Consider the following 26,250-nt stretch of genomic DNA (forward strand, 5'->3'; position numbering starts at 1 on the left):
GTAAATAATACAGTGTGGGCCAAAAACAACTTTACCCAATTTCAGAGGGTGGTTGCTCGAATTGTAGAAGAGCTATTCATGATATTGTTACATATTCTAAATGTATATTTTTCTAACAGTATGTGATGAAGAAATGAAAGCAAAAGAAGCAATATTAACAAAATGGTGCTAGTTTTACTTCCGATGGTCAAAAATCACTTTGTCCACACGTAATTCAATGGGATGTGTCCGATTGCTAAGAGTAATGCATGATGCGTATAGGCATACATGTAATTGGTAAACACGTTTGGCCTGTCTTTGAAAAGTCACAATTGTTTTACATGCATGAACGAAATACAATCGATTTAATCCCCATATACTTGTCATGTACTCGAACTTCAATCCTGTCATTGACCAACAATTAGCATAACAATTACACAATTACAAAGGTTTCACCTGGCGCGATTTTTGAATTTTAAATAGGCCTACGTGTATTTTGTGACTGCGTGGCCTATTTCTAGATATGTTTGCAAGGTGTCAAGATGCGGCAATTTACAACGCAAGAGAGGACTTTTATGGCAGAGGTATACATAAGAACAGAAAGCTTTTTAGAAGTACAGCGTCAATTTCGGATTCGTTTCCCGAACGTAAGAGTCCCGCCGAAACCTACCATAACTTTGCATACGAACAACTTCCACAACTTTGGAAGTGTGATGAGTAGATGTAAAGCACGGAGCGGACGTCCAAGAACTGGCAGATCAGCTGCCAATATTGCAGCGGTCCAAAGGGAGCTTGCAGCAAACCCCAGAGTCAGTTCTCGACGCAACAATTTGCCGAACATACCACGTACAACATTCAGGCGAATAGTAAAGCATGACGTCAATTGGCATCCGTACAAGATAACAAAGCGTCATGGACTTCAGCCAGGAGATTCAGGTAGAAGATTGGCATTTTGCAACTGGCTTGTAAATAGGCCCCAGCGCTTCCTTAGAGAAGTTGTGGTCGTGGATGAAGCGAACTTTGGGATGAATGGCACAGTGTCCACACAGAATGTGAGAGAATATGCCCCCAGAGGTAACCCTCCAAGAAACTTTGTGTTTGACATCCCCAATGACCGTCGCAAGTTGACAGTCTTTGCTGCAATAACAGGGAACAATCGTCTCATTGGACCTGTTTTTGCCAACCAAAACATCAACGGCGATCTCTATGTTGACATTATAAACCAGGAAGTTGTACCAGAACTTGTTCGTATATATGGACAGCAACGCAATGGGTCCATTCGGAGAGCCTGGTTTATTCAGGATGGCGCTCCCGCACACAGAAGCATTGCAGTCAGGAATCGGCTTCAGGAATTATTTCCTAACCGTGTTGTTGGACTGGGTCATGCAGTAGAATGGCCTCCTCGTTCACCCGATCTAACCCCGTTGGACTTTTGGCTGTGGGGTGATGTGAAAGCCAGGGTTTATGGCGAGGGACCACCGAGGGACCTTAACCAACTTAGACGTCGAATTGAGACAGCTTTCCGAGAGATCCGACGCACCAGAGTCACACAGCGGGCTGTCATGCATATGGAAGTCCGTGCTAGGAGGTGCATTGCTGCACAGGGAGGGCATGTAGAAGGAAGGAGATAAACAGTAACAAAGAAACTGTTAACTTGTCAAAAACTTAAAAGAAATGAATATTTAACTGAACAAACCACGCAGAACAACAAGATTTAGACTTGAAGATTCAAGAAACGGAAGAAAGACTTATAAGAAACATATATTTGTAAAGATGCATCAAACAATATTTATTTCAGTGCAATAATTTGTTTTTTATTTGCATATATAAACCTTTGTAGTTCAGATATAACTACGTACCGTAAGAGAGCAATGTTTGAAATTCGTGACAAAAGAGCTATTATTTATGTTAATTATATTTAAGTGCAATAACGTCAAACTTTCTTGTAGATAACATTTCGAAATGACAAAAAACGAGGTCTGAGTTTACAATTGTTTTACGCATAATAATAAGAGAATTATTTTTCCAGCATGAAAGCTGCATATCATGACGAAATACTGTTGCTTGACATTTAAATCATTATGTTTGATTTATTTGATTGTGTTATATAAAATTACTGAACAAATGTGTGCGTATACTGAGTGGATCTCATTCTCTAACTCGCTATTACAAGTGATGCGACGTGATAGCCAGTAGGCCTTCGCGTGGACAAAGTCAATTTTGACCCTCTGAATTAAAATTAGCGTCACGTTTTTATTTTAATACATTTTGAATAGTTTTTTCACCAAATACTCTTAAGAAGATGTTTGTTACGAATATGTGAAAGCAATTTGAAGCAGACTTTTTAATTTTGAGATATGAACCTTTTAAATTGGGTAAAGTTGTTTTTGGCCCACACTGTAGTCATTTAGACAGGCATTTTTATACAGCTGTTTATTTGAACTGCAGCAGCATTAATTTGCTTTTAAATTACTAACATTTTGTTTGTTTGCCATCTGTCCATGTCATAGGTACATTTTCATCAATTCAAATGTCATTTCAACATTTTTTTTGAAAGGATTTCTGGATTAGCGCATAGATCCTAATTTCTATGATTAGGCGGAACTGAGTATTGAAAAATAAGTGGCTTAGACACTTGTAAAGGTTTGTTTACGTTGATCACTAGTAATCTATTCTTGTCAGCAAATTTATTTTTGTAGGATTATATTTTTGTTTTGGCATATGAACAAAATTTTATGAAGCAACCTTTTATGCTAGACAGATTTCCCCCTATAAGGTTTAAAAAGAAAAATGTGCCATTAATTCACCATCTTTTTAATCCCCTACTTGCAGTAGATTGGTTGGAAACTTTGAAACTGAAAATAAGTGAAAAGCAAATTTTGTCAAATTTTGTGGTTACTACTAAATAGTATCAGGCATTTGGCATTTAGTATCAGAATGGTAAACAACAAAGTTATGCTGGAGTGATGAGCTGACTGCATATTTTGCATTTATGAGAAATCTTGTCATTTTGTTTATGTGATTAAAGGTACTTTAATGTTAGCTTTAATAAATATTCTGTGTGATATAAAATTAAATGAAAGGTGACATCTGTGGGCTGTTTGTTTTGTTTGTTTTTGTCTTCTATAGAAATGTTGACAACTTTGCTTTGCTCCAGAAATAGGAAAAGGATTATTTTTGTTGATTACAAGGGCTATATTCAACAAATTATGCCAAAAATAGCCCAAGGTTATGGGTCTATTTCCTGGCCAAAATCAAAATTTTAAACAATTTGGTTATGCGACTTATCCCTAGTTTTAATAGGCTAGTGTTTCAGTGTTGGATGTGTCAAACCCGGATGCTGACTTACTCCATGTACCGTATTCATTCCAATAAGCGCCCATGCCCCAATAAGCGCCCACCCAGGGTATTTTCAATTTGCTAAAGGGTACCATTAATGTTGAAGTGACAGATAGACGTCGATACAGTGAAATAGCTGAAAGACTACTAGTCCTGTGTAAACTTGCAATACATTTTCTGCATCATTTGTCTATATAAACGCCCCTTATGAAAAAATTAGGTAAACCAGGTAAAAAATAAGCGCCCATACAAAATGACTTTGTTAAGCGCCCCGGGCGCTTATTGGAATGAATACGGTACCTATTTTTTGCTGTTTTTGCAACCCATCAATAGAGCAATTTTTCACAAAAAAAGCACCAAAATTTGGGCACTATGGTCTTTACTGAAAACCCACCCATTGATATACCAAAATTGCTGAAAAGGTACCTCAAAACCATGACACATCCCGGTAAAACTTCAACCTGGAAGACCCCCCCCCTAACTGAAAAAACCCCATCCCTGGCAAAAACTGGTAGTGGGCTCAGTGGTTGCTTTGCAGTGGGAACTCGCTATTCGAGGACATAGCGATCAGAGCCACTAAGCCAGTTCTACTTTAGGCCTATTCATTCAGTTTTATATGCTGGAAACCAAAATAGACATGTTTATATCTAAAAGGCTGTCCCTCAACCTCATTGTTTTTCCACAATGTGTATCAATACATGGTAAAGAGATTCCAGTTGATGATATTTCTTCATAGTTTTCTTGTTGTGTGAATGCGTGTTACGTGCAAAGATGTACAAATTGCACACCAGCGTGTGTGTCAGAATCAGCATGTGTATATTTTTGTGATCTTCTTCATGTATTGAATTTCATGACAGGCATTAAAATTGTCAGATATCTGGAAACATCTTTTCTGACATGTTGTTTGTCATTTTCTGGATGGAGAAGATTGTTTACAACCTTGATTGTATTCAACCAAAAGACTTTGTCCTTTGGTAGATGTAACCATTGTAATGACTTCTGTGCAGTATTTATTTACCATTTCATGTTCAGGCATTATAATTGCCAACACATCTTTTCTGACATGTTGTTTGTCATTTTCTGGATGAAAAAGATTGTTTACGACTTCTGTCCTTGATTGCATTCAACCAAAAGACTTTGTCCTTTGGTAGATGTAACCATTATGACATCTATGCAATATTTATTTACCAAAAATGAAATTTGGAAAACAAAGTCGTCATAAATAAATAACAGGTGCTTTTCCCGCACGCTTCCCAATTCTTGAATTATGCATTGTTATCCTCGCATTCAATGATAATGAACTGTGAACTAGTAATTATGCCACAAAGTGCTACTGTTATTGTTTCCATAGCAACCCTAATTTGTACTACTTCATTAGATTCACTCCTTGAGCATGCTCGGCCACATGGTCAGAAAACTACACCAGATTGAGTCATACTCGTTGTAATGCAGCAGTCACTACTCCACCCAACAGTGTTCATTCATAAAACCGATATATTGGATTAAATTTCCTCTATTTATTCTACCCTATTAATGCATGGGACTATTGTTGTGGAATGGATGAATTGTATTGGGTTTCCCCAATTAGTTATTCATGGGCTAATTATGAAGTAAGAGATGGATACATGGTGCTATTCCAATTGAAATCCATACACCCCCTATGGACGATATAGCCTTAATCTTCCACGCAGGGAGTGTGAATTTCCAATCTATGGGTGATTCCATTTGAAATCTACACCCCCTGTGTTGGAGATTAAGGCCATGTCTTCCATTGGGGGTGTATGCATTTTAACTGGAAAAGCCTGATTTGTAAATGTCAATTGTGTTATACATTTTGAACTGAAATGATGTTTTGTCTAGTGACGAATAATTAATACACAGCGGTTTAAAGGGCTCTTGATAGATTCACTTTAAAAAAATCAAATGAGAAAACATTGTATTAATCAACAAATCTATCGAGCAGTAACTATCGAACAGATATCTGTCATAATAAAAGTTGGAGACATAATTGTGAATTTTGCATTTTAGGGATCTGATGGCAAAATTTGCACAGTATTTTTTTGCGGGACATGAGAGCACATTAGACACATCAAATTACATTCTGAATACGATGAATGTCCTCTTCATATCAAATCTCATTTTAACTTTCAAGTGTTATTACAAATATATATATTTTGATACAAATTTGTATTTTGAAATACAAATTGAGGCAATATTTTAAATTGATGGTTTAATAATATACATTCACTTTTTTGCATACAAATATTAAAAGCATATAAAACTGATATCTAAGCCGACAGACGTGCAGATCGTGATCACTCATGAATGTTTTACGCATGATTGATGACAGCTCTGTGATGTACATATAACAAATCAAATAATATTCTTCTCTGACAAAAAAAATTGCTTGCATTATAATATAAATGCAGTATTATTAGATGCATTTCGGGTTGTGAAGCAAAAATATTTATTCAGACAGATAATAAAAGTTTATTGTCGGTGAAATACTAGGTGTCACGTGATATTTAAGTGACAAATAATGTTCATGAAAACTTGCTAAATTTTTAATCAGAAAAATTATACTGGTACTGTAAATAATCTCAAATTTCATATTTTTGATTCGTATTTTAATATGATATTTGCACACAATAATTAATGAGGGGAATTTATTCATTTCTTACATCCTCAGTTTTTGTTTATTTTTGATTGTTGGATTGATTGATAGATAATTGATTGATTGATTGATTGATTGATTGATTGATTCATTGATTGATTGATTGATTGATTCATTGATTGATTGATTCATTCATTCATTCATTCATTCATTCATTCAATTCATGCTTTACATTCCTGCAATGATCCTTTCAATCATTCATAGAGGTTGTGCATATGACGTATCATACCGTAAATATGGTGGACTTGTCAAATGCATTCAACAAAAGCGTGATTGCAATCTACCGCGACAGTTCATCTCACACACATAACAAATGCACTACGATCAGATACTTAGTAGGTTGATGACAACATTTGATTGAATGGACTGCACTGCGCCATGATTACGGTGAAGGACACTGGTTCAAATCCTTTGTTTAGAGCCAATTGATAAAAGCATGCAGGGCCTCTATTGATTTGCTTGGTGGTTCGTTTTTTCATTCAATGATTTTCTTTTTGCACTTCTTAAGCCTTCACTTTTAGGCTTCAAGTGATGACAAGGGTTGTTCTGTATCTTGTGATGACTTTTTGGGAGGGGAACTTAAATTTGTCATCTTTTTGATAAAATAATTATAAACTGATTATGTTTGATAGTTGAATCTTTATTGAAGTGAAATAATTATTAATAGATAATCACGATTCTAAAATCTGTGATATTTTGAATGTGATGTACATGCAAAGCAAGCCACTGTATAAATATATATGCACTGTGATCATATTCAATAAGATAACATGCTAACTGTGTGATTTACTGTTTTGTTGTCATTTCCAGGATGGAGTTACAGCCTTGGTGTCTGACTGCAATATACCCGCTGTGAGGAGAAACAAAATGTAGAAAACTTTCTCTGTAGATGTAAGTAATGTGGTGCATGATCAGATTATAGTGTTAAACATCATACTTCAAGTAAAGATGAGCAGGACGCCCCTGACTGGACCGAACCGGGGAGGCTATTTCACTTAATTGTCGGGCCGGTCCCGGTCAGGGAGTGGAGTAAAGGGTCAGGTCAGGTTATTTTTGCTGCCGGTCCTGAGAAGAGGTGCAGTTCCAGAGCAAAACATGTCACTTGGCAGTGTTTAGTTGTTTAATCGTTGAATTAAACAATAATAAATTCAGTTTATTTAATATTATTATAATAAATGAAGGAGGCATCCTACATGTATATGCTTCACCCTTTTAGGTCGTAAGACAATGCGAGACACAATTAATATATATGCGAGAAGTGAAAATAAACAATTGAGGCAAGCCCGAGAAATTGCGATTTTAAAATTAAATTGGCGACAACCACTCATAAACTTTGAAAGTATGACTTTGATAACACTGCAGTAGCCATGCAACCATGTACACAAAATGCATCGCATCCTCGTCCAAGGTTTGGGTGTGTAAATTCAAAAACCTTGGTGTGTATTAAATTTGAGGATTTGTGTACATGCACAACTTATAGGCCATGTGGGCAAAAACTGGGTGTGTATTTGCAAATTTAGGTGTGTAAAACACTCCCTACATGGCTGGTTGCAAGCCCTTGTGGACCTCATCCCACACTGAATCAATTTGTCATGATGGTCTTGATGCGGGTCAGGTCTGCGAAGAGTCCAGAATTTGAGGTTGTGGAGACCACTACATGTAATACTACACAAGTAGGAGAGTGGTTTCAGATTGGATAGGGATTGGAAAGAGCCTGTAAGAATTTTAAGGAAAACCGGAGTACCTGTAGAAAAACTTGTGAGGAATGGTGATGATCGGCAACATCATTTTACATCAACTTGTCATGATGGTCTTGATGCCTGTCAGGTCTTGGAAGAGTCGAGAATTTGGGGTTGTGGAGCACAATTTTATGTAGCTACTACATGTAATACTATACGAGGAGGAGAACAGTTTCAGATTGGATAAAGATATAGTTGGGAAGACCCTGTAAGATTTTTTCAGCAAATTTGACTTCAAGTCTGCACTCCCCTGCCTCGCTTTTGCACAAGACGTTCAACATTACTCGAGTCAAAGCAAAACATGGATTTTATATACCAGAGTTTCTTCATAACAGGTAGGCCTATATTTAGAGTTCCTGCAGACAATGTGATACCACATCGCAGAGTGCAATAACACCAATAATGATGTGGAATAACATAGCCAGTCAACTGTGTGCCTAACAACCCATGAATTTGTGCATCTTGTAATTAATATTGAACTTGTTGTAAGAGTACATTTTGCCAGGTTTGCATTCCGAGCCAAAATAGTCTCAGTCCCAATGACTAAGTTCATCAGCTTCAATTCAACAATCATATCTCGAAATTTGACCTATTGTTATGGAGTATTGAGGTTTTGTATCAAACTCATGCAAAGGTCATTCTATGAATGTAGAAACATATTGGGGTTAAGGAACTGTGGCCTGACAGATGAGCATGTTTGAGACTGCATTGTTGCTACATGTAGGTACTGCATTCAATGTGACAAGCAAATTTGGTAGTTTGGTAGCAAAATTAATTTTCATTGGATTTTTAACAATTTTCTTGCCTGTGTAAAAAGGCTTTCATGTTAGAAGTCGCAAAGATGTACATACCGTAACCATTTTGAAATGAATATTTTCAGGGCATGGTGGTGAATCAGTAAGGCTTTGACTCATATAAATCATGAGGTAACTCAAGGTTGTGAGTTTGAATCCCTGCAGCGTAGACGATATGTACATTTGGGTGCAGTGCTTTACCTCGCTTGCTGCAGTCAACCCAGGTGTAAATGGGGAGCTGTTAGGGATAATTACAAACTTTTGGTTACCAAATTATGTACAATTTGCTCAAAACAATAAGAAGCAAAAGAGTTTGAGCACCTTTCTGCAAAGGATGGATCTACGATTAGCTTAGATGTTAGGGTGTAAACATGTATGTTTTAGGGTTAACAGATAGTATAAAACAATACCTTAATCTTCTACTTAAAGAATTAGAATAAGTCTAGCAGTTTTCATTTATAATTTGTTATTTTGTCTCATTGCAGATGACCATGCAGCGGATGAGATCAAAAAGCATCGTCTCGCCCCCTCTGATTTTGAAATGGTCAAAGTCATCGGAAGAGGGGCCTTTGGAGAAGTACAAGTGGTAGGTGTTTCAATGTAGAGAGGTTATGCAAAGTTCTTTCCTTCCTTCCTTCCTTCCTTCCTTCCTTCCTTCCTTCCTTCCTTCCTTCCTTCCTTCTCCTCCCTCCTCCTCCTCCTCCCTTTCTCTCCTCCTTTCTCTCCCTCCTTTCTCTCCCTCCTTTCTCTCTTTCTTTCCTCCCTCCCTCCTTCCTTCCTCCTCCCTCCCTCCCTCCCTCCTTCCCTCTTTCCTTCCTTCCCTCCCTCCCTCCCTCCCTCCCTTCCTTTATTTTTCTTGTTCTTTCCTTCTATTTTCTTTTCTTTTTTCATTGTCCTGTTTTGTTTCTTTATTTGTAATCTTCCCATCTTTTTTTTGTTTCTACTTTCTCATTCTTTTCTTGTTTACATCCTCATCTGTGTTTCATCTCTCTCTCTCATTACCCCTTTTTTCTTGTAAGGATTTTACTACTCAATTCATCATCCCATATAACAGACTTTCTTGTTTCTGTCTTTCTAAATCCTCCCACGAACCCCCATACGTGCGATGGCATAGTAAAGTGATATTGCCATTAATCAATGTTTCTTATGTTGCCCCTTATCCGTCAAGTGAGATACTCAATTTCATCTCAGCTGCCAATCCATTAGTGAATATTATGCGCCACCAGAAACTTTACAAGCTCCATTTCACAAAGCCATCAATAATAAGATGTAGTTTCCCCTACTCGGGGGCTTGTTTTAGCATCATCACAACATTGTGTACCTCTCGAGGCGATGAATTCATTTTCATGCCAGAAGTGTGAGCCGTGCAAATCTAAAAAAGCAAAACAGAATTTGTAAGCCAGACGTGTTGATGTGTTAGAACATTGCAAATTAGTATGAAAGGTGTGATGTAATGGTGATCAAATTAGTTAAGCTCAGTATTGCTTTCAAAGTATGTGATCTGATCAAGCAAAATCAGTCGGAAGTCGGAAATATTGATTTTCAGATATACGTCAGCCTGCTACGCTAAATGCCCAAGTCATTTTTACATGTTTCTCATTTGCAATTTTGATTTTCTGAGTAATAAACCCATAATTCATCCAATTTCCAGCCGCATTCTTCAATAACTTGTGGAATACATCAAAAGAGATGTATTCCACAAGTTAATGAAAAAAGAGCTGGAAATTGGATGAATTATGGGTTTATTACTCAGAAAATGATTGCAAATGAGAAACATGTAAGAATGACTTAGGCATTTAGCGTAGCAGGCTGACGTATAGCCAAACAAAGGAAATAATTTCTTTTGTTGCCTATTGTTTTTGAAACACTTCAACTGTTCATATCTTTGGAACTCAATATTCAATTTCAATGGGGTTTTCTTCAGAATGTAGCTTTACAAATGATTGGTGCAATCATATAGAAAACTCAAAATAAGATATGTCCGACTTCAGACTGATTTTGCTTGATCACACCACAAATGACTTCTCAAACTCATTAGGATTAGGAAGCATAATTGTTAAAATTGTAATAACACCAAGATATTTCAGATTGTCAAAGGAACTGCAATGCGCCACATTTAGTGCTATCAAGTTGTATAATTAGTAGATCGTTGTTTGAATGCAAGGTTTCAAGTGCTTTGTTGTTATTATGAAATTATATCCTTCTTGCATTCAGTGCCAAAAGTGGGGAAGTGCAATAGCTGCCACGTGTACCTGCCATGTGTAGATGAGTACAATATACTGTGTGTAAATTGCCAAATGTTCACAGGGCAGCTATTGCACTTCCCATTTCTGGCACTGAGCAGTTGATATGGTTACCTTATATAGCTCCCACACTAGAGAATTCACTCCAGAAGGAACTGTAGCAATAATCAATAGTTTTTCAAAAGTTTCTTCATTTCCGAAAGAGAAAATAAACTCTTTAAATTACGATTTGCAAAGAATACAATGTACTTCCAACATTTTAGTGGCCATTGTGCTTGCAAATGTAGCTAATTATAGTCATTAGAGCATCCGCCCATCAAGCAGAAGGTCTGGGGGTCAAGTCCCCGCACAGGCAGGTATATCCATAGTTTTTTTTTGGTTTATCTAACTATGCATGTTGTTATGTTTCCATTGTAATTTTATGTTAAATTGTGCTATTGTGAGATGCGTGGTTCTTCTTTCCCCTGTATGTATATAGCTAATTATAGTTTATTTCAAGGTTCAACTTTCCTTGACCTAAACCAAGATGCAGCTATTTTTGTGTGTCATTATTAACCACTCTGTTTGTTTACAATTACCAGGTGCGGGAGAAGTGCTCAAGGAAAGTGTACGCCATGAAGCTGCTTAGTAAATTTGAGATGATCAAGAGGTCCGACTCAGCTTTCTTCTGGGAAGAGAGGGATATCATGGCACATGCAAATAGTGAATGGATAGTACAGGTATAACATGCTAGTTCACTAAGTTTACTTGCAGGGATATACTGTATTCTTCCTAATTAACACCCCCGGGGCGTTGTATTTTCCAGAGGGGGGCATTACCATAAGCCCACCTTCAGCTATAAGCCCACCCCCATTTTTCAAAATATTCTGGGAACAAGAGTGCACTCTGGTATAAGCCCAGTACTAAATTTTGGCCAAGTTCTTAAATCAAATCAATGGTTTGATCTCATAAAGAACAAATATAAAAAAATATCACTTGATAATTAACATTCCACACTTATAATTTTTAGAAATTGACATAGATGATAGAAATTACTGGTACATTGGGCATATACAAATGGGGGTGATGGTTCTTATTTTTAAATTCAACACTAGCCCTTCCCCGGTTATAAGCCAACCCCCATTTTTGAAGTGAAATCTGCAATCTAGGGGTGGGCTTATACCAGTGGTTACTGTAATTAGAGGTCTTTTTTACTACTCCTATTAAAAACATTGCTAGTACAGGATACAAACAAACAGTGCAGAATATCTACACAGTATACGTTGTCGATAACAATGGCTGCCGCCACATGGATATCGTGAAATTGGGGATCGATTTTCAAAAAATATGGATACCTGTATGGTATTTTGACAACATTTATGGTACAGTTTGGTTGAAAAAATGGTGGAGGTGTTATTACTATTAGAGAGGAGGCTTTAATTAGAGAAAATATGGCATATGCAAATCAACAGATGTGCCCAAGTACATAAATAATTTGAAATCCCACATACAGCAGATAATGAATATGGACTTGTTTAGACCAGCAGTTGACAACCTTGTTTGGAGCGCGACCCCATTGGAAAGTCTGACTACTCCTGACCCCATATCAAAATTGTGTTGCATGTCTCCACTTATTTTTGGGGTAGTCTGGCGATTCCATGTTTCGAGCTTGCAATCCCAAATGGGGTCACGAGTCACTTGTGACCCACTTGTTGAAAACACTAAGTAACAATTAATTGAATGCAGTTATAAGTAAATTAGTGCTTACTGCAGGGCTTGCAAACTGTAGTGCTTTACTGCTCTACAGAATTAAGCACTGTAGTGCTTAAAGGGCTCTTCATCAAAATTCAGATTTTGGCACCTTTTTTAGTGTCATAATGTGCTAACATAGCCTGCTAATGGTTATGCTGAAAGCTGTGTATTAAAGAAACTGATAGTTTCCCTACTTAAGTACAGAAATTAACTTTGTGTATTTGAATGGGGCTGCACTTGTCAATACTGCTGAATTATCCTCTGCTTTTGCCAAAATTTTAGAATTAAGCTACTCTCAAGGAGATTCTCATTGTGTAAAAATTCGAGTGACCGCTAATTTCGAAAATGTGGATCTTGTATGTACACGCCACATACGTGCTTTTCTGCTTTAATACTTGGCGTGCGAAAACTTTAATTAAAATACTTTGCTCCAAGACAGCTCGGTGTTGGTCATACAGGCAATATATCAGCAGCTGAGTAAGCACAATTTAATGGATCCACTGACTATCTATGTCTGGAGTTCACCTGTTTCAACTTATTTGCATGTTGATAGGGATGAACTTGATTTATTCAGGATTTTCATGTTAGACACAAGTATGTATTGGAATGGAAATGAAAGAGATCATATAAAACACAAATTTTATACAATCAAAAGCAGAATTAAAAATACTAGTTTACGTCTGACGTCATCTGTCAATCAAACTCAGGCAGGGTTTGTGTATGAGTGTCGTGATGATTTCCTGTAGCCTTGATACATTCCTTTTAACACGTTATGACCTCCAAAAACCAATATCACCTAAATGTAAGAATCAATATAACACAGGTTGGTTCTTGGGTAATATTGGTTCCTGGCTGTGGGGAAAGGGACCTATCTATAGGATCCACAGCTTGTAAGTTCCCTCTAACACTTTTTGAAATAAATGTAAAAAACATTTTACCAAATGTAAGAATGTAAAAAGTTATGTGTAGCCTCAGTTGCTTTAAACATGTGGGCCAATGTATAGCCTCATACATCATTGCTATCAGTCACAATGGTTCCTTTTGTAAATATTAGGCCGTTTTAAATGTTACACCTGAGTTCATGGGAATCAATTTCCCTTGACAAATACATGGATAGGCCTGGCTTACTGTATTGTTTGAGAGTTGACTCCTATGGACTTGTGCAACTTTTAAAACTGCCTCTTTTTTACATAATGAACCATTATGACTGAACGCAATGATTTGTGATGCTATACATTTATCTAGATGTGTACAACAAACAAATAAGGCTACATACCTTTTTACATTTTAACAAGCGTTAGTGGGAAATTTTAAGCTGTGGCTCCTATAGTTGGGCCAGCTGCCTTGCAGAGTGTAGACCACCTGTATTTAGGTTAGGTATTTTTGAGTGGACTCAAAATCGCATTTCAAAACCTACTTGATTAAGATCCTCTTCCTTTGCAGTAAACCCAAGAAAAGTGCTTCCAACTTAAGCATCTAATTTCTCGTGTTCAGTGCAGAAATTAATTCAGGAAGCCATCGGAGCAATTTCATTACCGAAAGCAAAATAGTTAAATTTACTGTGTGTTGTACAGGGTGTTTCAATAAATGTGGACCTTAGCTTATCAAACTCCAGATCATCCTGTGGGCCTGAGCCTTCTGAGCTTGTTGGATGCAAGTAGTGTTTGAACCTGGCGACATCGCTTATCTGAGCGTATACAAGCGATCAACTTGTCAGCGTTTTCACGTTAGCTTCCTTTCTTTAATGCTTGTGCCATTTGCACTACTTTTTAGTTTGCTAGCACATCCAGCACTTATCATCAGCTCCAATGAGCTAAGTCCCTACCTCCATGATATAAGTGGGCCTAACAAGTATATTGATATGCTAAAAAAGATACAAACAAACAAAAGGAAAAACAACAATAACATCAATCTTGTCTTAGCTGTGTCAATGTTACTTTTGTTCCAAAATGAATTGGGGTTTTAAGGTTATTAATTATTTTAAACTGTTGGGATTTGGTAGTTCACAGCATCTTACGAATGGTAGTGAGCTTTGGCAAAAACTGCATTGCTCAATTCATAGCGAGTGTGTAGAAGAATTAAAATATCACAGATATACTTTTATAGGTGCTGCGGTTCTTGAGTTACGTTGTAAAGAGGGCTGAAACAACAACACTTTTGTAAAACGTACATAACTCATTAACAACAATATATTAAGCAAGTTTGCAAAGTATACGATTTGTAGAATGAACTTTTGCAAAACATCAAGGTGTTATTTTTCAATAATATATTGATCTAGATAATGAAAATCGATTTTTAGGTTACTTCGACCAACAATACCTCGTCTAACCTTAATATCAATACTTTATTTTCAAGAACATTGCTGCTTACATGTACATGCATCAGCCATTCAGCTAAGATGCATGTATTTGATTTATTACATTCATTTATTGTGTGGCGCAATTTAATAGCAACTACAAGATCAATTTGAGTGTAGCTGACTAACTGGGTAAGATAGTGCAAGATAAATGGGAAAAGTATTTGGGACGATTTTTTATAAAGAAATTGGGGTTTGTCTGTGTTGGGGACACCCTGTATAACAATAAATTAGTTAGGAAATCCAATCCAGAAGATTAGATTTACTTGGTGTTTCCTCAAGTGTAGCTTACTACTAACTGTACATATAATTTTAGAAGTGATTTATGGGTCCAGTCCTACAAGGATACCCCAAAAATTACACAAATTTAGTGCTCAACTATTTAAATGGATAAATCCCATGACTGTCTGCTGTCAGATTATATGATAAAATATGTCAAAATAGAAAGCACACTTACTACAGATATAATGTTATTGCAGTTGATGTTATAATTTATAAATTTAGAAAGGTGAGAGACAATGGCACTAAATTGATTGATTTATAAGAGCCTACAATTAATATTGATTTGCATAACCCTGGGAGTTTTCTTATTAAGATATCACGATCTGAAGATTTCCTAATAGACTGTATTCCTTAATTACTGTCTTCTTAATTAAAGCAAATGTGAAAACATGTTTTCAGGAAAGCAAACATAGGATGAAAAGAAATTGAAAATAGATGATATAAATTCATATTGGAGTATGATTGAATAGGATGAAAACAACAATAAGAAGCAAGTGTGAGAATGCGTATTAGGCGACAAAGAAAAAACCCTGTTTTATGGGCCCAACCGAACCAGATTTTGCATTTTGGGAGATTTTATTTTTTAAGTTTTGGTAAAATCAGCCGTCTTTTGGCCAAAACGTATTGATTTTGACTGAAAAGTTTTATAATATGTTTGCAAAAAAAAAGTCAAATTTGTGTCATATTTTTCAAGCTTTCTGCGTTATTTCAGGGTCATTTTAGCCTCCAGAAAGAAGAAAAGACTCAACAACCCTATTTGGCAAGTCCATCTGCATGTAAAATGGTGGATTTTGTTCGTTGCCTTGATACGGAAAAGAAGGACCAACATAATAGTTATATGTGATTGTACCTGTTTATAAAAGCAATAATATGGTTTGGGGTGGGCTATTGCGTTGACTTTGACCTTGCACTTTCTGTCAGGAAATTATAGGCCTACTTGTGGTCCATGCTTGGGTAAACTTGTCCTTGTGGTTACTAGGAAACAGTCTCACCAAAGTCTATGTCCACTCACATAGAGTTCTAACAAAACTGTTTTCTGGTTCTAAAATGTTTCCTTCAATGTGATTGTTTTATAATATTTAAATTTAAAAAAAATTGGTCTTTATTGGTAGATGATGTATCAGGGGTGTAATTTCTGTGGTTTTGTTAACTGAATTCAGGATTTTTGTGCCCTTGATTTCAGAATCTATACAAAGGCATAGGAAAGTACCATTTTCAGTATTTTTATCAGCTATTTCAGGATTTTTCTTGACAAGTGTAATCACACTCCTGTGTAATTTATTCATACACAGCCTCAAGGCTTCTGGAAATGTAAACATAAGGTGACTTCCTTGGATCACTTACCATTGAACCTACTCTTTTAATGAGATGAGCGTAATAATTCCTGTGTGGAGATCAATATCAGGATGTGTCCCCCTAATATAACAAGCGCGCAGACCACTGTTCTTATTCCAATCTCAGAATCTACTAATTAATTTTCACATAGTTTTTAGTTGCTTCAGGGATTGAGTTTGAACAGGCGCTCTACAAATCGCACTTCTGGAAATGTTAAGGCCAGCTTGGTAAGAAATTGCACTCAGACAGGCGATCGTGGGTGTGCGATAGTGTGCAATCGCACTTGTGCACCTTAAAACTCAATCCCTCTTGCTTTACTTGCTTAGTAACATCTGATCCACTCGGGATAAAGTCAGCAATAATATACTTGGATTTATCAATGTAATTATGTTGCCTATAAAGATTAAGCTTTGCAATGTTGAAAACTCCATCAAAATCTATAACATACATCTAGGGCCCGTTTCACAAAGACATGATGAATCTTATACTTGATTTAATAGGGGATTACGTGTGGTAAATCAATCGTAAGTTCCGCTGTAAGGCTTTACTCTGGTTGTGAAGTTATAGCATTTGATTTCAAAATGCCCCCTTCCCTGCTATTTTACCAGTATTTAAAATTCAAAGTTTCCCACTTTAGCCTAAATGCATCAGATCATGTCACGCACGACTGAGATTAGCCCTAACCTAAATGAAACTCACTATAAAAAGCTCACTATGGAAACCACTGTGCATGCATGCATTCCAAGTGATGCCATGACCCAATCAGCTAAAAGTCATGTATACCCACGGAATCGCTGGCCAGCGACCAGCGAAACCTCTGTTGCTACTCGTTGGTGATCTTCTGTGTGGCATGCGAGGGTCTGAGGTTCGAATCCCGGGGTAGTAGTTTGTACCGGTATATCTTCTTTCTTTTCCGGTTCTTCTTTCCTTCCAGTAGCAAAAACCATGGGTTGGATTAAGGTTAGTCTTGTTGGACCTGCTAAAGCACATTGCAAATGAGCTTCAATTTTCAATCACAAAATAAAAGAAAAATGTATAAACCTGGCAAATAGTCTAAAATTGCGAACATTCTTTCAAGTATAACATGTGCATCTGTTACCAAGACTATTTTTAGGTCATACTGTTCATAATAATCAAGTCATCACAAGTATACCTTGAGTATTGGCCGATGAGATACCCAGATGTTAAGTAATGATGCAAGCAATAGCTTAATCAATCATTGGCACTGTGCAATTACCCTAGCTCATGTAAAGTAAGCAGTGGTGGATGAGTGTTAGTGGTGTGTGCAACATGAGAGTACTGGTGTGTGCAAGCTGATAGCAACCTTGGTTAACCAAGGGATTCATTTTCAGTCACGTTTTATAGGCAGTAAAAGGGGATAAATATATAGTTGGTGTGTTTTCAGTTAAAAGGGATATGAATATAGTCGGGGTCAACGGGGTGTGTGGGGGTGTCGTATGTTTCAATCATTACACTCATTATAGGTGGACACACTGGACTGTGGATGTCCACAGTTGTAGACACACAGGGACTGCCGACATACACAGTTGTAGACACACAGGGACTCTGGATGTCCACAGTTGTAGACACACGGACTGGACATCCAATTGTAGACCCATTCCGGAGGGCAGCAGCAGCCTGAAGATTCATTCAGCCTACAGGTCCCCCATTATAGATATAATGTCATGTCCTTTGTGCGGCGGTCAGATTTCTATATAAAAGTCCACAGTTTCAGTATTGAAATGTCACTGTGTGTGTGTCCTCGGTTTGCCTGTGTAAAAACAGGTCAAAATTGTGGGTGAAAACAAGTAGGTGGATGGATATGTGTTTGAAAATACCAGCAAACGAGGATACAAAAAAGAGAAATTTTGTGTGCAACAGTGGATTCACAGGAGCCCTGAATGTCCACAGTTACTGGATAGTGTTACCAGATAAAAACAGTATGTACATGCAATGCATACTGTGCTCAATGTTCAGCAAATAACTGTACAATTATTATAGCAGGTTTAGTAAACAATATATGATGAGAACACCAGTGTGCAATATGATAGGCATGATGAACCAAGTGATGAAAAAGCAGCCTGTTGTTTTGTTCGGTTCATTTTGACGGCAGGTTGTTTGTTTCTTTTGTTCTTCAATCAATATTGAAGTATTTGAAATGTTATCATTTTCACATGGTAGGCAATGGCAATGGCACAATTTCATTTCATTGATGTCTTGGTAATTTGGTAACACCATACAAAATGCAATTCTGCACAGCTCTGTAACATAGCTGAGCTGTTTCAACAGCGATGATCATATTTCTTACATATTTTTGAATTTGCAGAGGCAAAATTTCCCTCCAAATGATATTTCCATCAAATTGACAAAAGATTCTCTGGCTGAAGCTTCCTGGAATCTGCAGGGGCGTCCCTAGACCAATCGGATGGGGGGGGGGGGGGGGGGAGGGGTTTACATCATATCCTGGGAATCTACATTAGTCAGTGGGACTGTTATGGGAATTATATGGACAAATGTAATCTTGTCATCAAATATTTTTTAAATATTGAGTATTGACAATTCTAAATGTGTATGATGAACAAAATTACATTCATACAGTTTATAATGTGCATACATACATTGGGCTATTCCAGTTGAAATTCACACATCCCTACAGAAAACACAACCAAATCTCCCACAGAGGGAGTATAGATTTCAAATGGAATCAGTCCGAATCACCCATTCAGGTAGCCCCATTTAAAATTCACACTCCCTGTGTGGAAGATAAAGGTAATGTCTTCCATAGGGGGTGTATGGATTTCAACTGGAATAGCCCATGTATTGCCAGATGTATGAAAGAAGGTTGTAAGAGCATAATACAGGCATGAGAATTTTCCTTCTTTTAAAAAAATTCTTTTTTTCCCCCAAAATTTCTGTGTTTTTATTTTTTTTGCCCATTTTGAGCATTTTTGCCATAATTTACGTACTTTCTTTTCCATTGAAAAGTATTCTCATGCCTGATATTATGTTTTTTATTTTACAACCTTATTTTATACAACTATTGAAATGTTTTGAGTTCTATCTAAATGTCAACTGATAATATTTTATTTATGTCTCTCTCTCTCTCTCTCTGCAACAGTTACATTATGCCTTCCAAGATGACAAGTATCTATACATGGTTATGGACTACATGCCTGGCGGCGATCTCGTCAATCTAATGAGCAATTATGACGTCCCCGAAAAATGGGCCAAATTTTACACGGCCGAAGTTGTGCTAGCATTGAATGCCATCCACTCCATGGATTTCATTCACAGGTAATTTATCATGGTACCTATAAACAACTGATCAGGAAGATATGAAGAGTCCACGGCAGCTGAAGGGAGTATCCCATCATGCATTGCAGTTTATCTGCTTCCTCCATAGCAAATACCTACAAAACACAAGCAAGAGCTGCTTAAATAATGAGAGTTGTGGATAGTTTCACAATACTTTAGAGATCATATTTTTTCAAACAAAAGTCTAAGCTCTCCTTCTATAAACGAGTAATTGAAAGTTGAAGAGAGGGATTTTGTGTACACTACGAGGGGGTATCAAAAAGTTTTAGAAATCGCTCAGAAGTGAAAGAGCTATATCAATGAAATTTTGTCAGTGTAATCACTGGTCCTTATGTACACTATGGTGCAAAAATGGTCTGTTTACTTATATGTGGGGCTTATGTTATCATCCAGATGGTTGTTTGCCTGTTCCCTTGTTTGTTTGTTTCTTTGTTTGTTTGTCCGGGCGGAAGCAAATTCATTAATCCACTCTCCAGCTTAAACGCTATCACCGATCAACTTCAAACTTGGTACGGAGGTAGGGTATGGTGGCCTCATGTGCTGTATAGTTTTGTGTTGCATTATTTGCATATTTATGAATATTAATGAGCTCATTAGCATATTTTGCCTACATTGTCATTAATCCACTCTGCAGCACAAACGCAATCACCGATCAATTTCAAACTTGGTACGGTGATAGTATATGGTGGCCTCATGTGCTGTATACTTTTGTGTCGCATTAGTTGCATATTTATGAATATTAATGAGCTCATTTGCATATTTTGCCTTCATTTCCATTCTCCACTCTCCAGCTTAAACGCAATCACCAATCAACTTCAAACTTGGTATTGTGATAATATATGGTGGCATCATGTGGTGTATAGTTATGTGGGGGCCACCTTAATTACAAACCGCGTAATTCTAGTTGAACAGGTGGCATTAGATGCCAACAACCTGCTGCTCCAGTTACTGCGCATAAACTGCAAGATTGAGAAAATTGAGGCAAGCAGCATTATTAAGATCCTGCTTTTGAAGGGTTGCAGTGCCTAGAAAATTGATGATGAAATGAAAGTTATCTTCGGTGGTGATTGTGATATGTCTCTGTCCCTTTTTTTTTTTTTTTTTTTTATTTCATCACAGATTTTCTGGGCACTGTAACCCTTAAAATAGAACTTAATCATGCTGCATGCCTCAATTTTCTCCATTTTGCTGGTTATGCGGTTACATAGACAGGTAGTGACATCTAGCTCCTGTAAAAAAAAGTAAACATACTTATGAGACCATTTTTGCACCATAGTGTACATAAGGACCAGTGATGGCACTGACAAAATTTCATTGATATAGCTCTTTCACTTCTGGGCGATTTCTAAAAATTTTTGATACCCCCTCGTATCTACGGCATGTGCAGTTCTAATATGGTACCGCATAGTATGATGGGATACACTTATCAGCTGCTGTGTGAAGAGTCCAGTTGAATATATTGAAAGGCTGCCCTTTGTGTTTTCTGTATAGAAAGTGTTGTTTTATGAAATGAGATAGCTTTGATATAACACAAGGCATCATATGCGTTTAGCGTCGGAACTCTTCAAATTATTGTGAAGATGTGTTTATTTGTGGTATAATCAAGCTGAGAGTAGTATGTCTATGATGTTCAATTTTCATATTTTCAAATTATTAATTTGTTTATTTTAAAGGCTACAATTTGCTTAAAACCATATCAAAATTAGACTTCCAGTTCCTGAAATATGAGAATGGTAATCTTGCTGAAAATTATAAAATTACATTTAGATTTCAAAAGGCAAAGCTTATTTTTGTCATACCTCAAAAATCATGCAAAATGAAAAGTCAGTCATTTTATTAGGTTGCATCGCAATTATAGATATGTGTGAAATGCGAAAATTGTGAGTAATAAATAAGCTGCGACATTTTGTTATGGTTTCAAAGTTGCTCAGTATGGATTGGGATAGTTTCTTGAGATTATTGCTTGATTTATGTAGTAAATGTGTTATTAGATATCTTAGAGAGAATGGTAATATAGCTGGGTTGTTGTTATGGGTTGATAAAGATTTTGTTTAGTTTTATTTCTACTAATTTGAACATTTTCAAAAAACCTGAAAGATTGTATTGAAATAACGTAGCTCATGGAATTACAATAAGTATGATTAAAAGACATCTTGAGTGTATTTCACTTAACTTTAAGCCCTCTTGAACTCAAGTAACTGTTCACAAGTTATGAATACCCTTTTACTAGTAACTTTACAAAGGGTACCTGTAGTAGACCTACCACAGGACCTTTTTTACTATATCTGATATACTGAGAACTGCTAAAAACCCAGTGACAGCTCACAACCCACTAACCGCTAACCCCCAAGACAGTCACTGGCAGCAGTTCTGTGGATATAGCCAGGTTTTATGATATAGCATGGTTTTTGGATCACCACAGTCAAAAGGCCCTATACTAGTAGGGCTAACCTGTAGTAAAACCTTATTACTTGTAAAGGGTATCAACCGTAAATCATTTTAGTGAAATGGATTTAACGTTGTGGTGTAATGGTTGATTTTGAGACCTACAGAATCCTATGTATAATGCAAACAAGACTGATTCTCTGTTAGAGGGATCCACAGAATATTTTGAGGATATTGTCAGAATGGTTTATGTATACATGTAGGGGACACAGGCAAGGGAGTTCCTGTATGTTCATTGTATTAACATTTTACTGTTGTTCTCTTTGTACAGGGATGTGAAACCAGACAATATGTTACTAGATTCCAGTGGGCATTTGAAATTAGCTGACTTTGGAACCTGTATGAGGATGGACAAGGTAATTCAAGGCACAAGGCTTGATTGTGATGAATAGATTATAAGGGAACAAACAAAAATGTTTGACGTCCTATAAATGACAGCCCATGCCTTGGGGATGGGGTCAAAATATCTGATTGTAAAAAACTGGTTGAAATATTGGTCAGAGTTGATTTAAAAGGGCATTTCGTGATCCAAAGCATCATACCCCACTTTTCTTTAAAAAAGTTGAGATTTTTATACCACTGGAAACCTCTGGCTACATAATGTGTATGTACAAAAAATTGCTTGCAGATTGATTCATTTAGCAAAACTATCATGAAATTTGAATTACGTTTTAGTACACCAGAACGAAATTACAACACATTGTCTATGGAGCATGTAATACACATAATCATGCATAACTCGCAAACACAAGATCGGAATCAACTGAAATTTTGGGAATAAGCTTTTTTCGTGGATATCTACTGACAAATGTCATAAAAAGAGGATGTTAGGATCACAAAATACTCTTTTAAGGATTTAATATATATTTGTCACATTTAAGTATTTCCGATATATGAAGTTCGATATAGATGCTCCAGAGTTTCAAAAAGATGCTTCAAAAAGAGTTCAAATCAAGTCAGTATTCTAAAGAGCTGAAGGGCTTGATATGAAGAAAAATATGCATCAGGTTTGATTGGAGTGTCTTGTTTTTTTATGATCCTGTCAATCATTTATAAAGATCTAATCTGTAATTGCAATCCACTTTGATTGTGGCAACAATTTATGACCACTCAGACACCTCCAGACATCTTAAGCAATCTACCCAGTCATAAATTTTGAGGTTTTTGGGTATCTAGGTGAGACAATGTGACACATCTGCTCTATGGGGGCCAAAGGAGGCATTTTTGAAAATTGAGTTACTGTAATTGAATACCTGAGTGGGAGAAGGGCTCAACTCCAATTTTTTAGGCCCTTCTTCCACAAATATTGGGTTAAAGAGGAATTTTGTTCATCCATGAAATCTGCTTTTCACTACAATAAACTTTCTTGCTAACATATTCCATGCTTCTATTTGTGCAATTAATGGATAATTACCAAATTTCTGTAGCTATTTATAACACATCTGCTTACGGAACTGGCACTTGCAGTACATGTATATTAGTGGAAGAAGGGCCCAACTCCAGCTCGTATTAAGACCTGTACCGTTGCCAAGGAAACATTATATATATAATTTTGAATGTATGTTATTTTGTATGTTCATGTATTAAAGGTCCCCTGAAGATGACAACATTCTGCCTATAAAACTTTTCCAAATATTAAGTTTTTTCTTAATATCTCAAAAACAGTTTTGATGGAGTTGGGTCCTTCTTCCACTCAGGTATTCAATTATTACCTTATACAAACAGGCTATCATATATTGAAAACACCAAAGGTCTAGCATACTTGGTTCTTAAGTTTTGTGATGTGTATTTTCTTATGTATTTTATTGTATTTTTACTCCATATTTTTGCCTTTATCTCAATTTCAAATTTGGCCCAAATAGACCAGATATTAGCACATTTAAATGGCCAATTGAGCATCATGAGGTTGACTCTCACTTGACTGGGATAATATTCTTGTATTTTGTAGGATGGTATGGTGAGATCCGACACAGCAGTAGGGACCCCTGACTACATCTCACCCGAGGTGTTGAAATCCCAGGCAGGGGACGGCTACTATGGCAGGGAATGCGATTGGTGGTCAGTTGGTGTCTTCCTCTATGAAATGCTTGTTGGTAAGTGAAATGCAGTCTACCATCCATGATTTCTCTCTCATCCACGACATAGATGAAAATACCTTTGATATTGAAATTTTCCAGTAGGGATAATCCCATTGTGGTTTATTGTTGCTTGTCTTGTGAGTTAAAAAAATGCTTGCTTTAGAATAGGTTCAATACCACCTACTGATTCTGCTTTTCTCAGTCCAGTGTTATTCTTTCTAGATCATTTGTTTTTACTTGTTCATACGAAAGGCAGGGCTTGAAAATATATTAATTTCCGGGTAAGCAAACTAAATTTCCCACAATTTATAGCATGTTTTAATATACAAAAAAAAAAGACACAATTTCCCTCCAATACCAGAATTTCCCAAAATTTCCTGGGAATGAGCTTCCCAAATTCCCCACTTTTTTTAGCCATGATGAAAGGTATCAAATTTATTTTTGCCAATAAAAATTTGCTTGCACACATCCACATTAAAATAGGATATTCCAGTTGAAATCCATACACCCCCTATGGAAGACATGACCTTAATCTTCCACACAGGGTGTGTGAATTTCAAATGGTAGAGAGCTTGCCGATTTCCAAACGCTGTGATCATAGGCCCTTGCATATAATTCAAAATCCTGTCACAAGAGGGTGATTTGAATAGATGCACGGGTGTACGATCACAGTGTTTGGAAATCGCAAGCTCTCTTGTGTTACCTGAATGGGTGACTCCATTTGAAATCTACACCCCCTGTGTGGGAGATTAAGGTTGTGTCTTCTATAGAGGGTGTATGGATTTTAACGGGAATATCCCAATTGTCCCTTGACCATTGGCAATTGACAGTCATAAAAACAGTGGTGTTACCACTGACTGTCCCAATCTGTCCCAGTGCTGTTTAGATATTCACAATCTAAGTACATACATGTACAAGATGTGTGTTGAAAAGCTACCATTTGGAGGAAGTGATCTGATTCTGATATTTACAATTAACAGGCACAATGCTCTATGCATCGTAGAAAGCACCATACATTATGCTTGTAACAAACAAACAAACAAATAAGTAAAATGAAATTGAAATTGATTGGTCACTCAGACATTTTAAAATATCCCAGGGCGAGTTCAGTTCCTAGTGGGCAACTTATGAACCATTCCAACTGGTTCCAACTGGTCCAATGCTAACAGGTAAATTGACCTAACATTATGAATGAACCATGATCCGCAAGTTTACAAAAAGGTGTGAAAGAGGATATCCCTTCATGGCAAATGCGGAGTTTCATTTTAGAGTGTGTTTGTATTTTTAACACAAAATGGTTAGTTGAATTACTTCCCTTGTGTTTATGTGGCAACACAGTGATTCCTGTTCACAATGAAGCATCAGTACAAATAATCAAAAACTGCTATGTCACAAACATATTACTGCAGCACTAGACCACCAAGGCCATTTGGGTTGGTCCATTTCCACACACGTCTGTACCTTGACTGTTACATGAACTATGATAGAAACATAAAAAATAAATAAATAAATTTCGTAATTTATATAGCGCATTTTTCCAGAGGATTCAAAGCGCTGTAATTTCGCTGCGTGGTGAATCATCACAATCAGATCGCATCAACTAGGCTGGTTGCAGCCAAACCTGGCGCAAACCTATCTGCACTTAGATTGTAACATCCACCCATTTTCTACAGCTCCCCAAATTCCATTGGGTGAAGGAAGTTTTTGATAACCAAACAACTAATCACCGATTTTGAAAGCAGGAGGAAACCGGAGATCCCGTATAAAACCTGCGAGAGCGAGCATGGATCGGGATAAACCAAGTGCACATACAGGCCTTGGGCACGGCCGGGACTTGAACCTGGGACCTCAGTGGTGCAAGGCGAGGGAACTACCGCTGCGCCAACTCGCTCTCCCATTTATTAGTTGCGCAATCTTGTCTTTATGCAGAAAATTTCCAA

General features: G+C 36.9%; 1 protein-coding gene across 1 annotated transcript in view; it reads left to right on the forward strand.

The window, feature by feature from the left end:
• Positions 1–692: 692 nt before the first annotated feature.
• LOC140166832 (rho-associated protein kinase 2-like) overlaps positions 693–26,250 on the forward strand; it is an 80,670-nt gene continuing 55,112 nt past the window's right edge. Inside the window, 8 exon segments of the mRNA XM_072190321.1 lie at positions 693–1,592; positions 6,803–6,851; positions 6,854–6,883; positions 9,011–9,111; positions 11,350–11,487; positions 19,591–19,766; positions 22,504–22,588; positions 24,181–24,325. Of these exon segments, the coding sequence (XP_072046422.1) occupies positions 693–1,592; positions 6,803–6,851; positions 6,854–6,883; positions 9,011–9,111; positions 11,350–11,487; positions 19,591–19,766; positions 22,504–22,588; positions 24,181–24,325 (1,624 nt within the window).

The sequence above is a fragment of the Amphiura filiformis genome, chromosome 12 (genome assembly GCF_039555335.1).
Source record: "Amphiura filiformis chromosome 12, Afil_fr2py, whole genome shotgun sequence".
Taxonomy (NCBI): Eukaryota; Metazoa; Echinodermata; class Ophiuroidea; order Amphilepidida; family Amphiuridae; genus Amphiura; species Amphiura filiformis.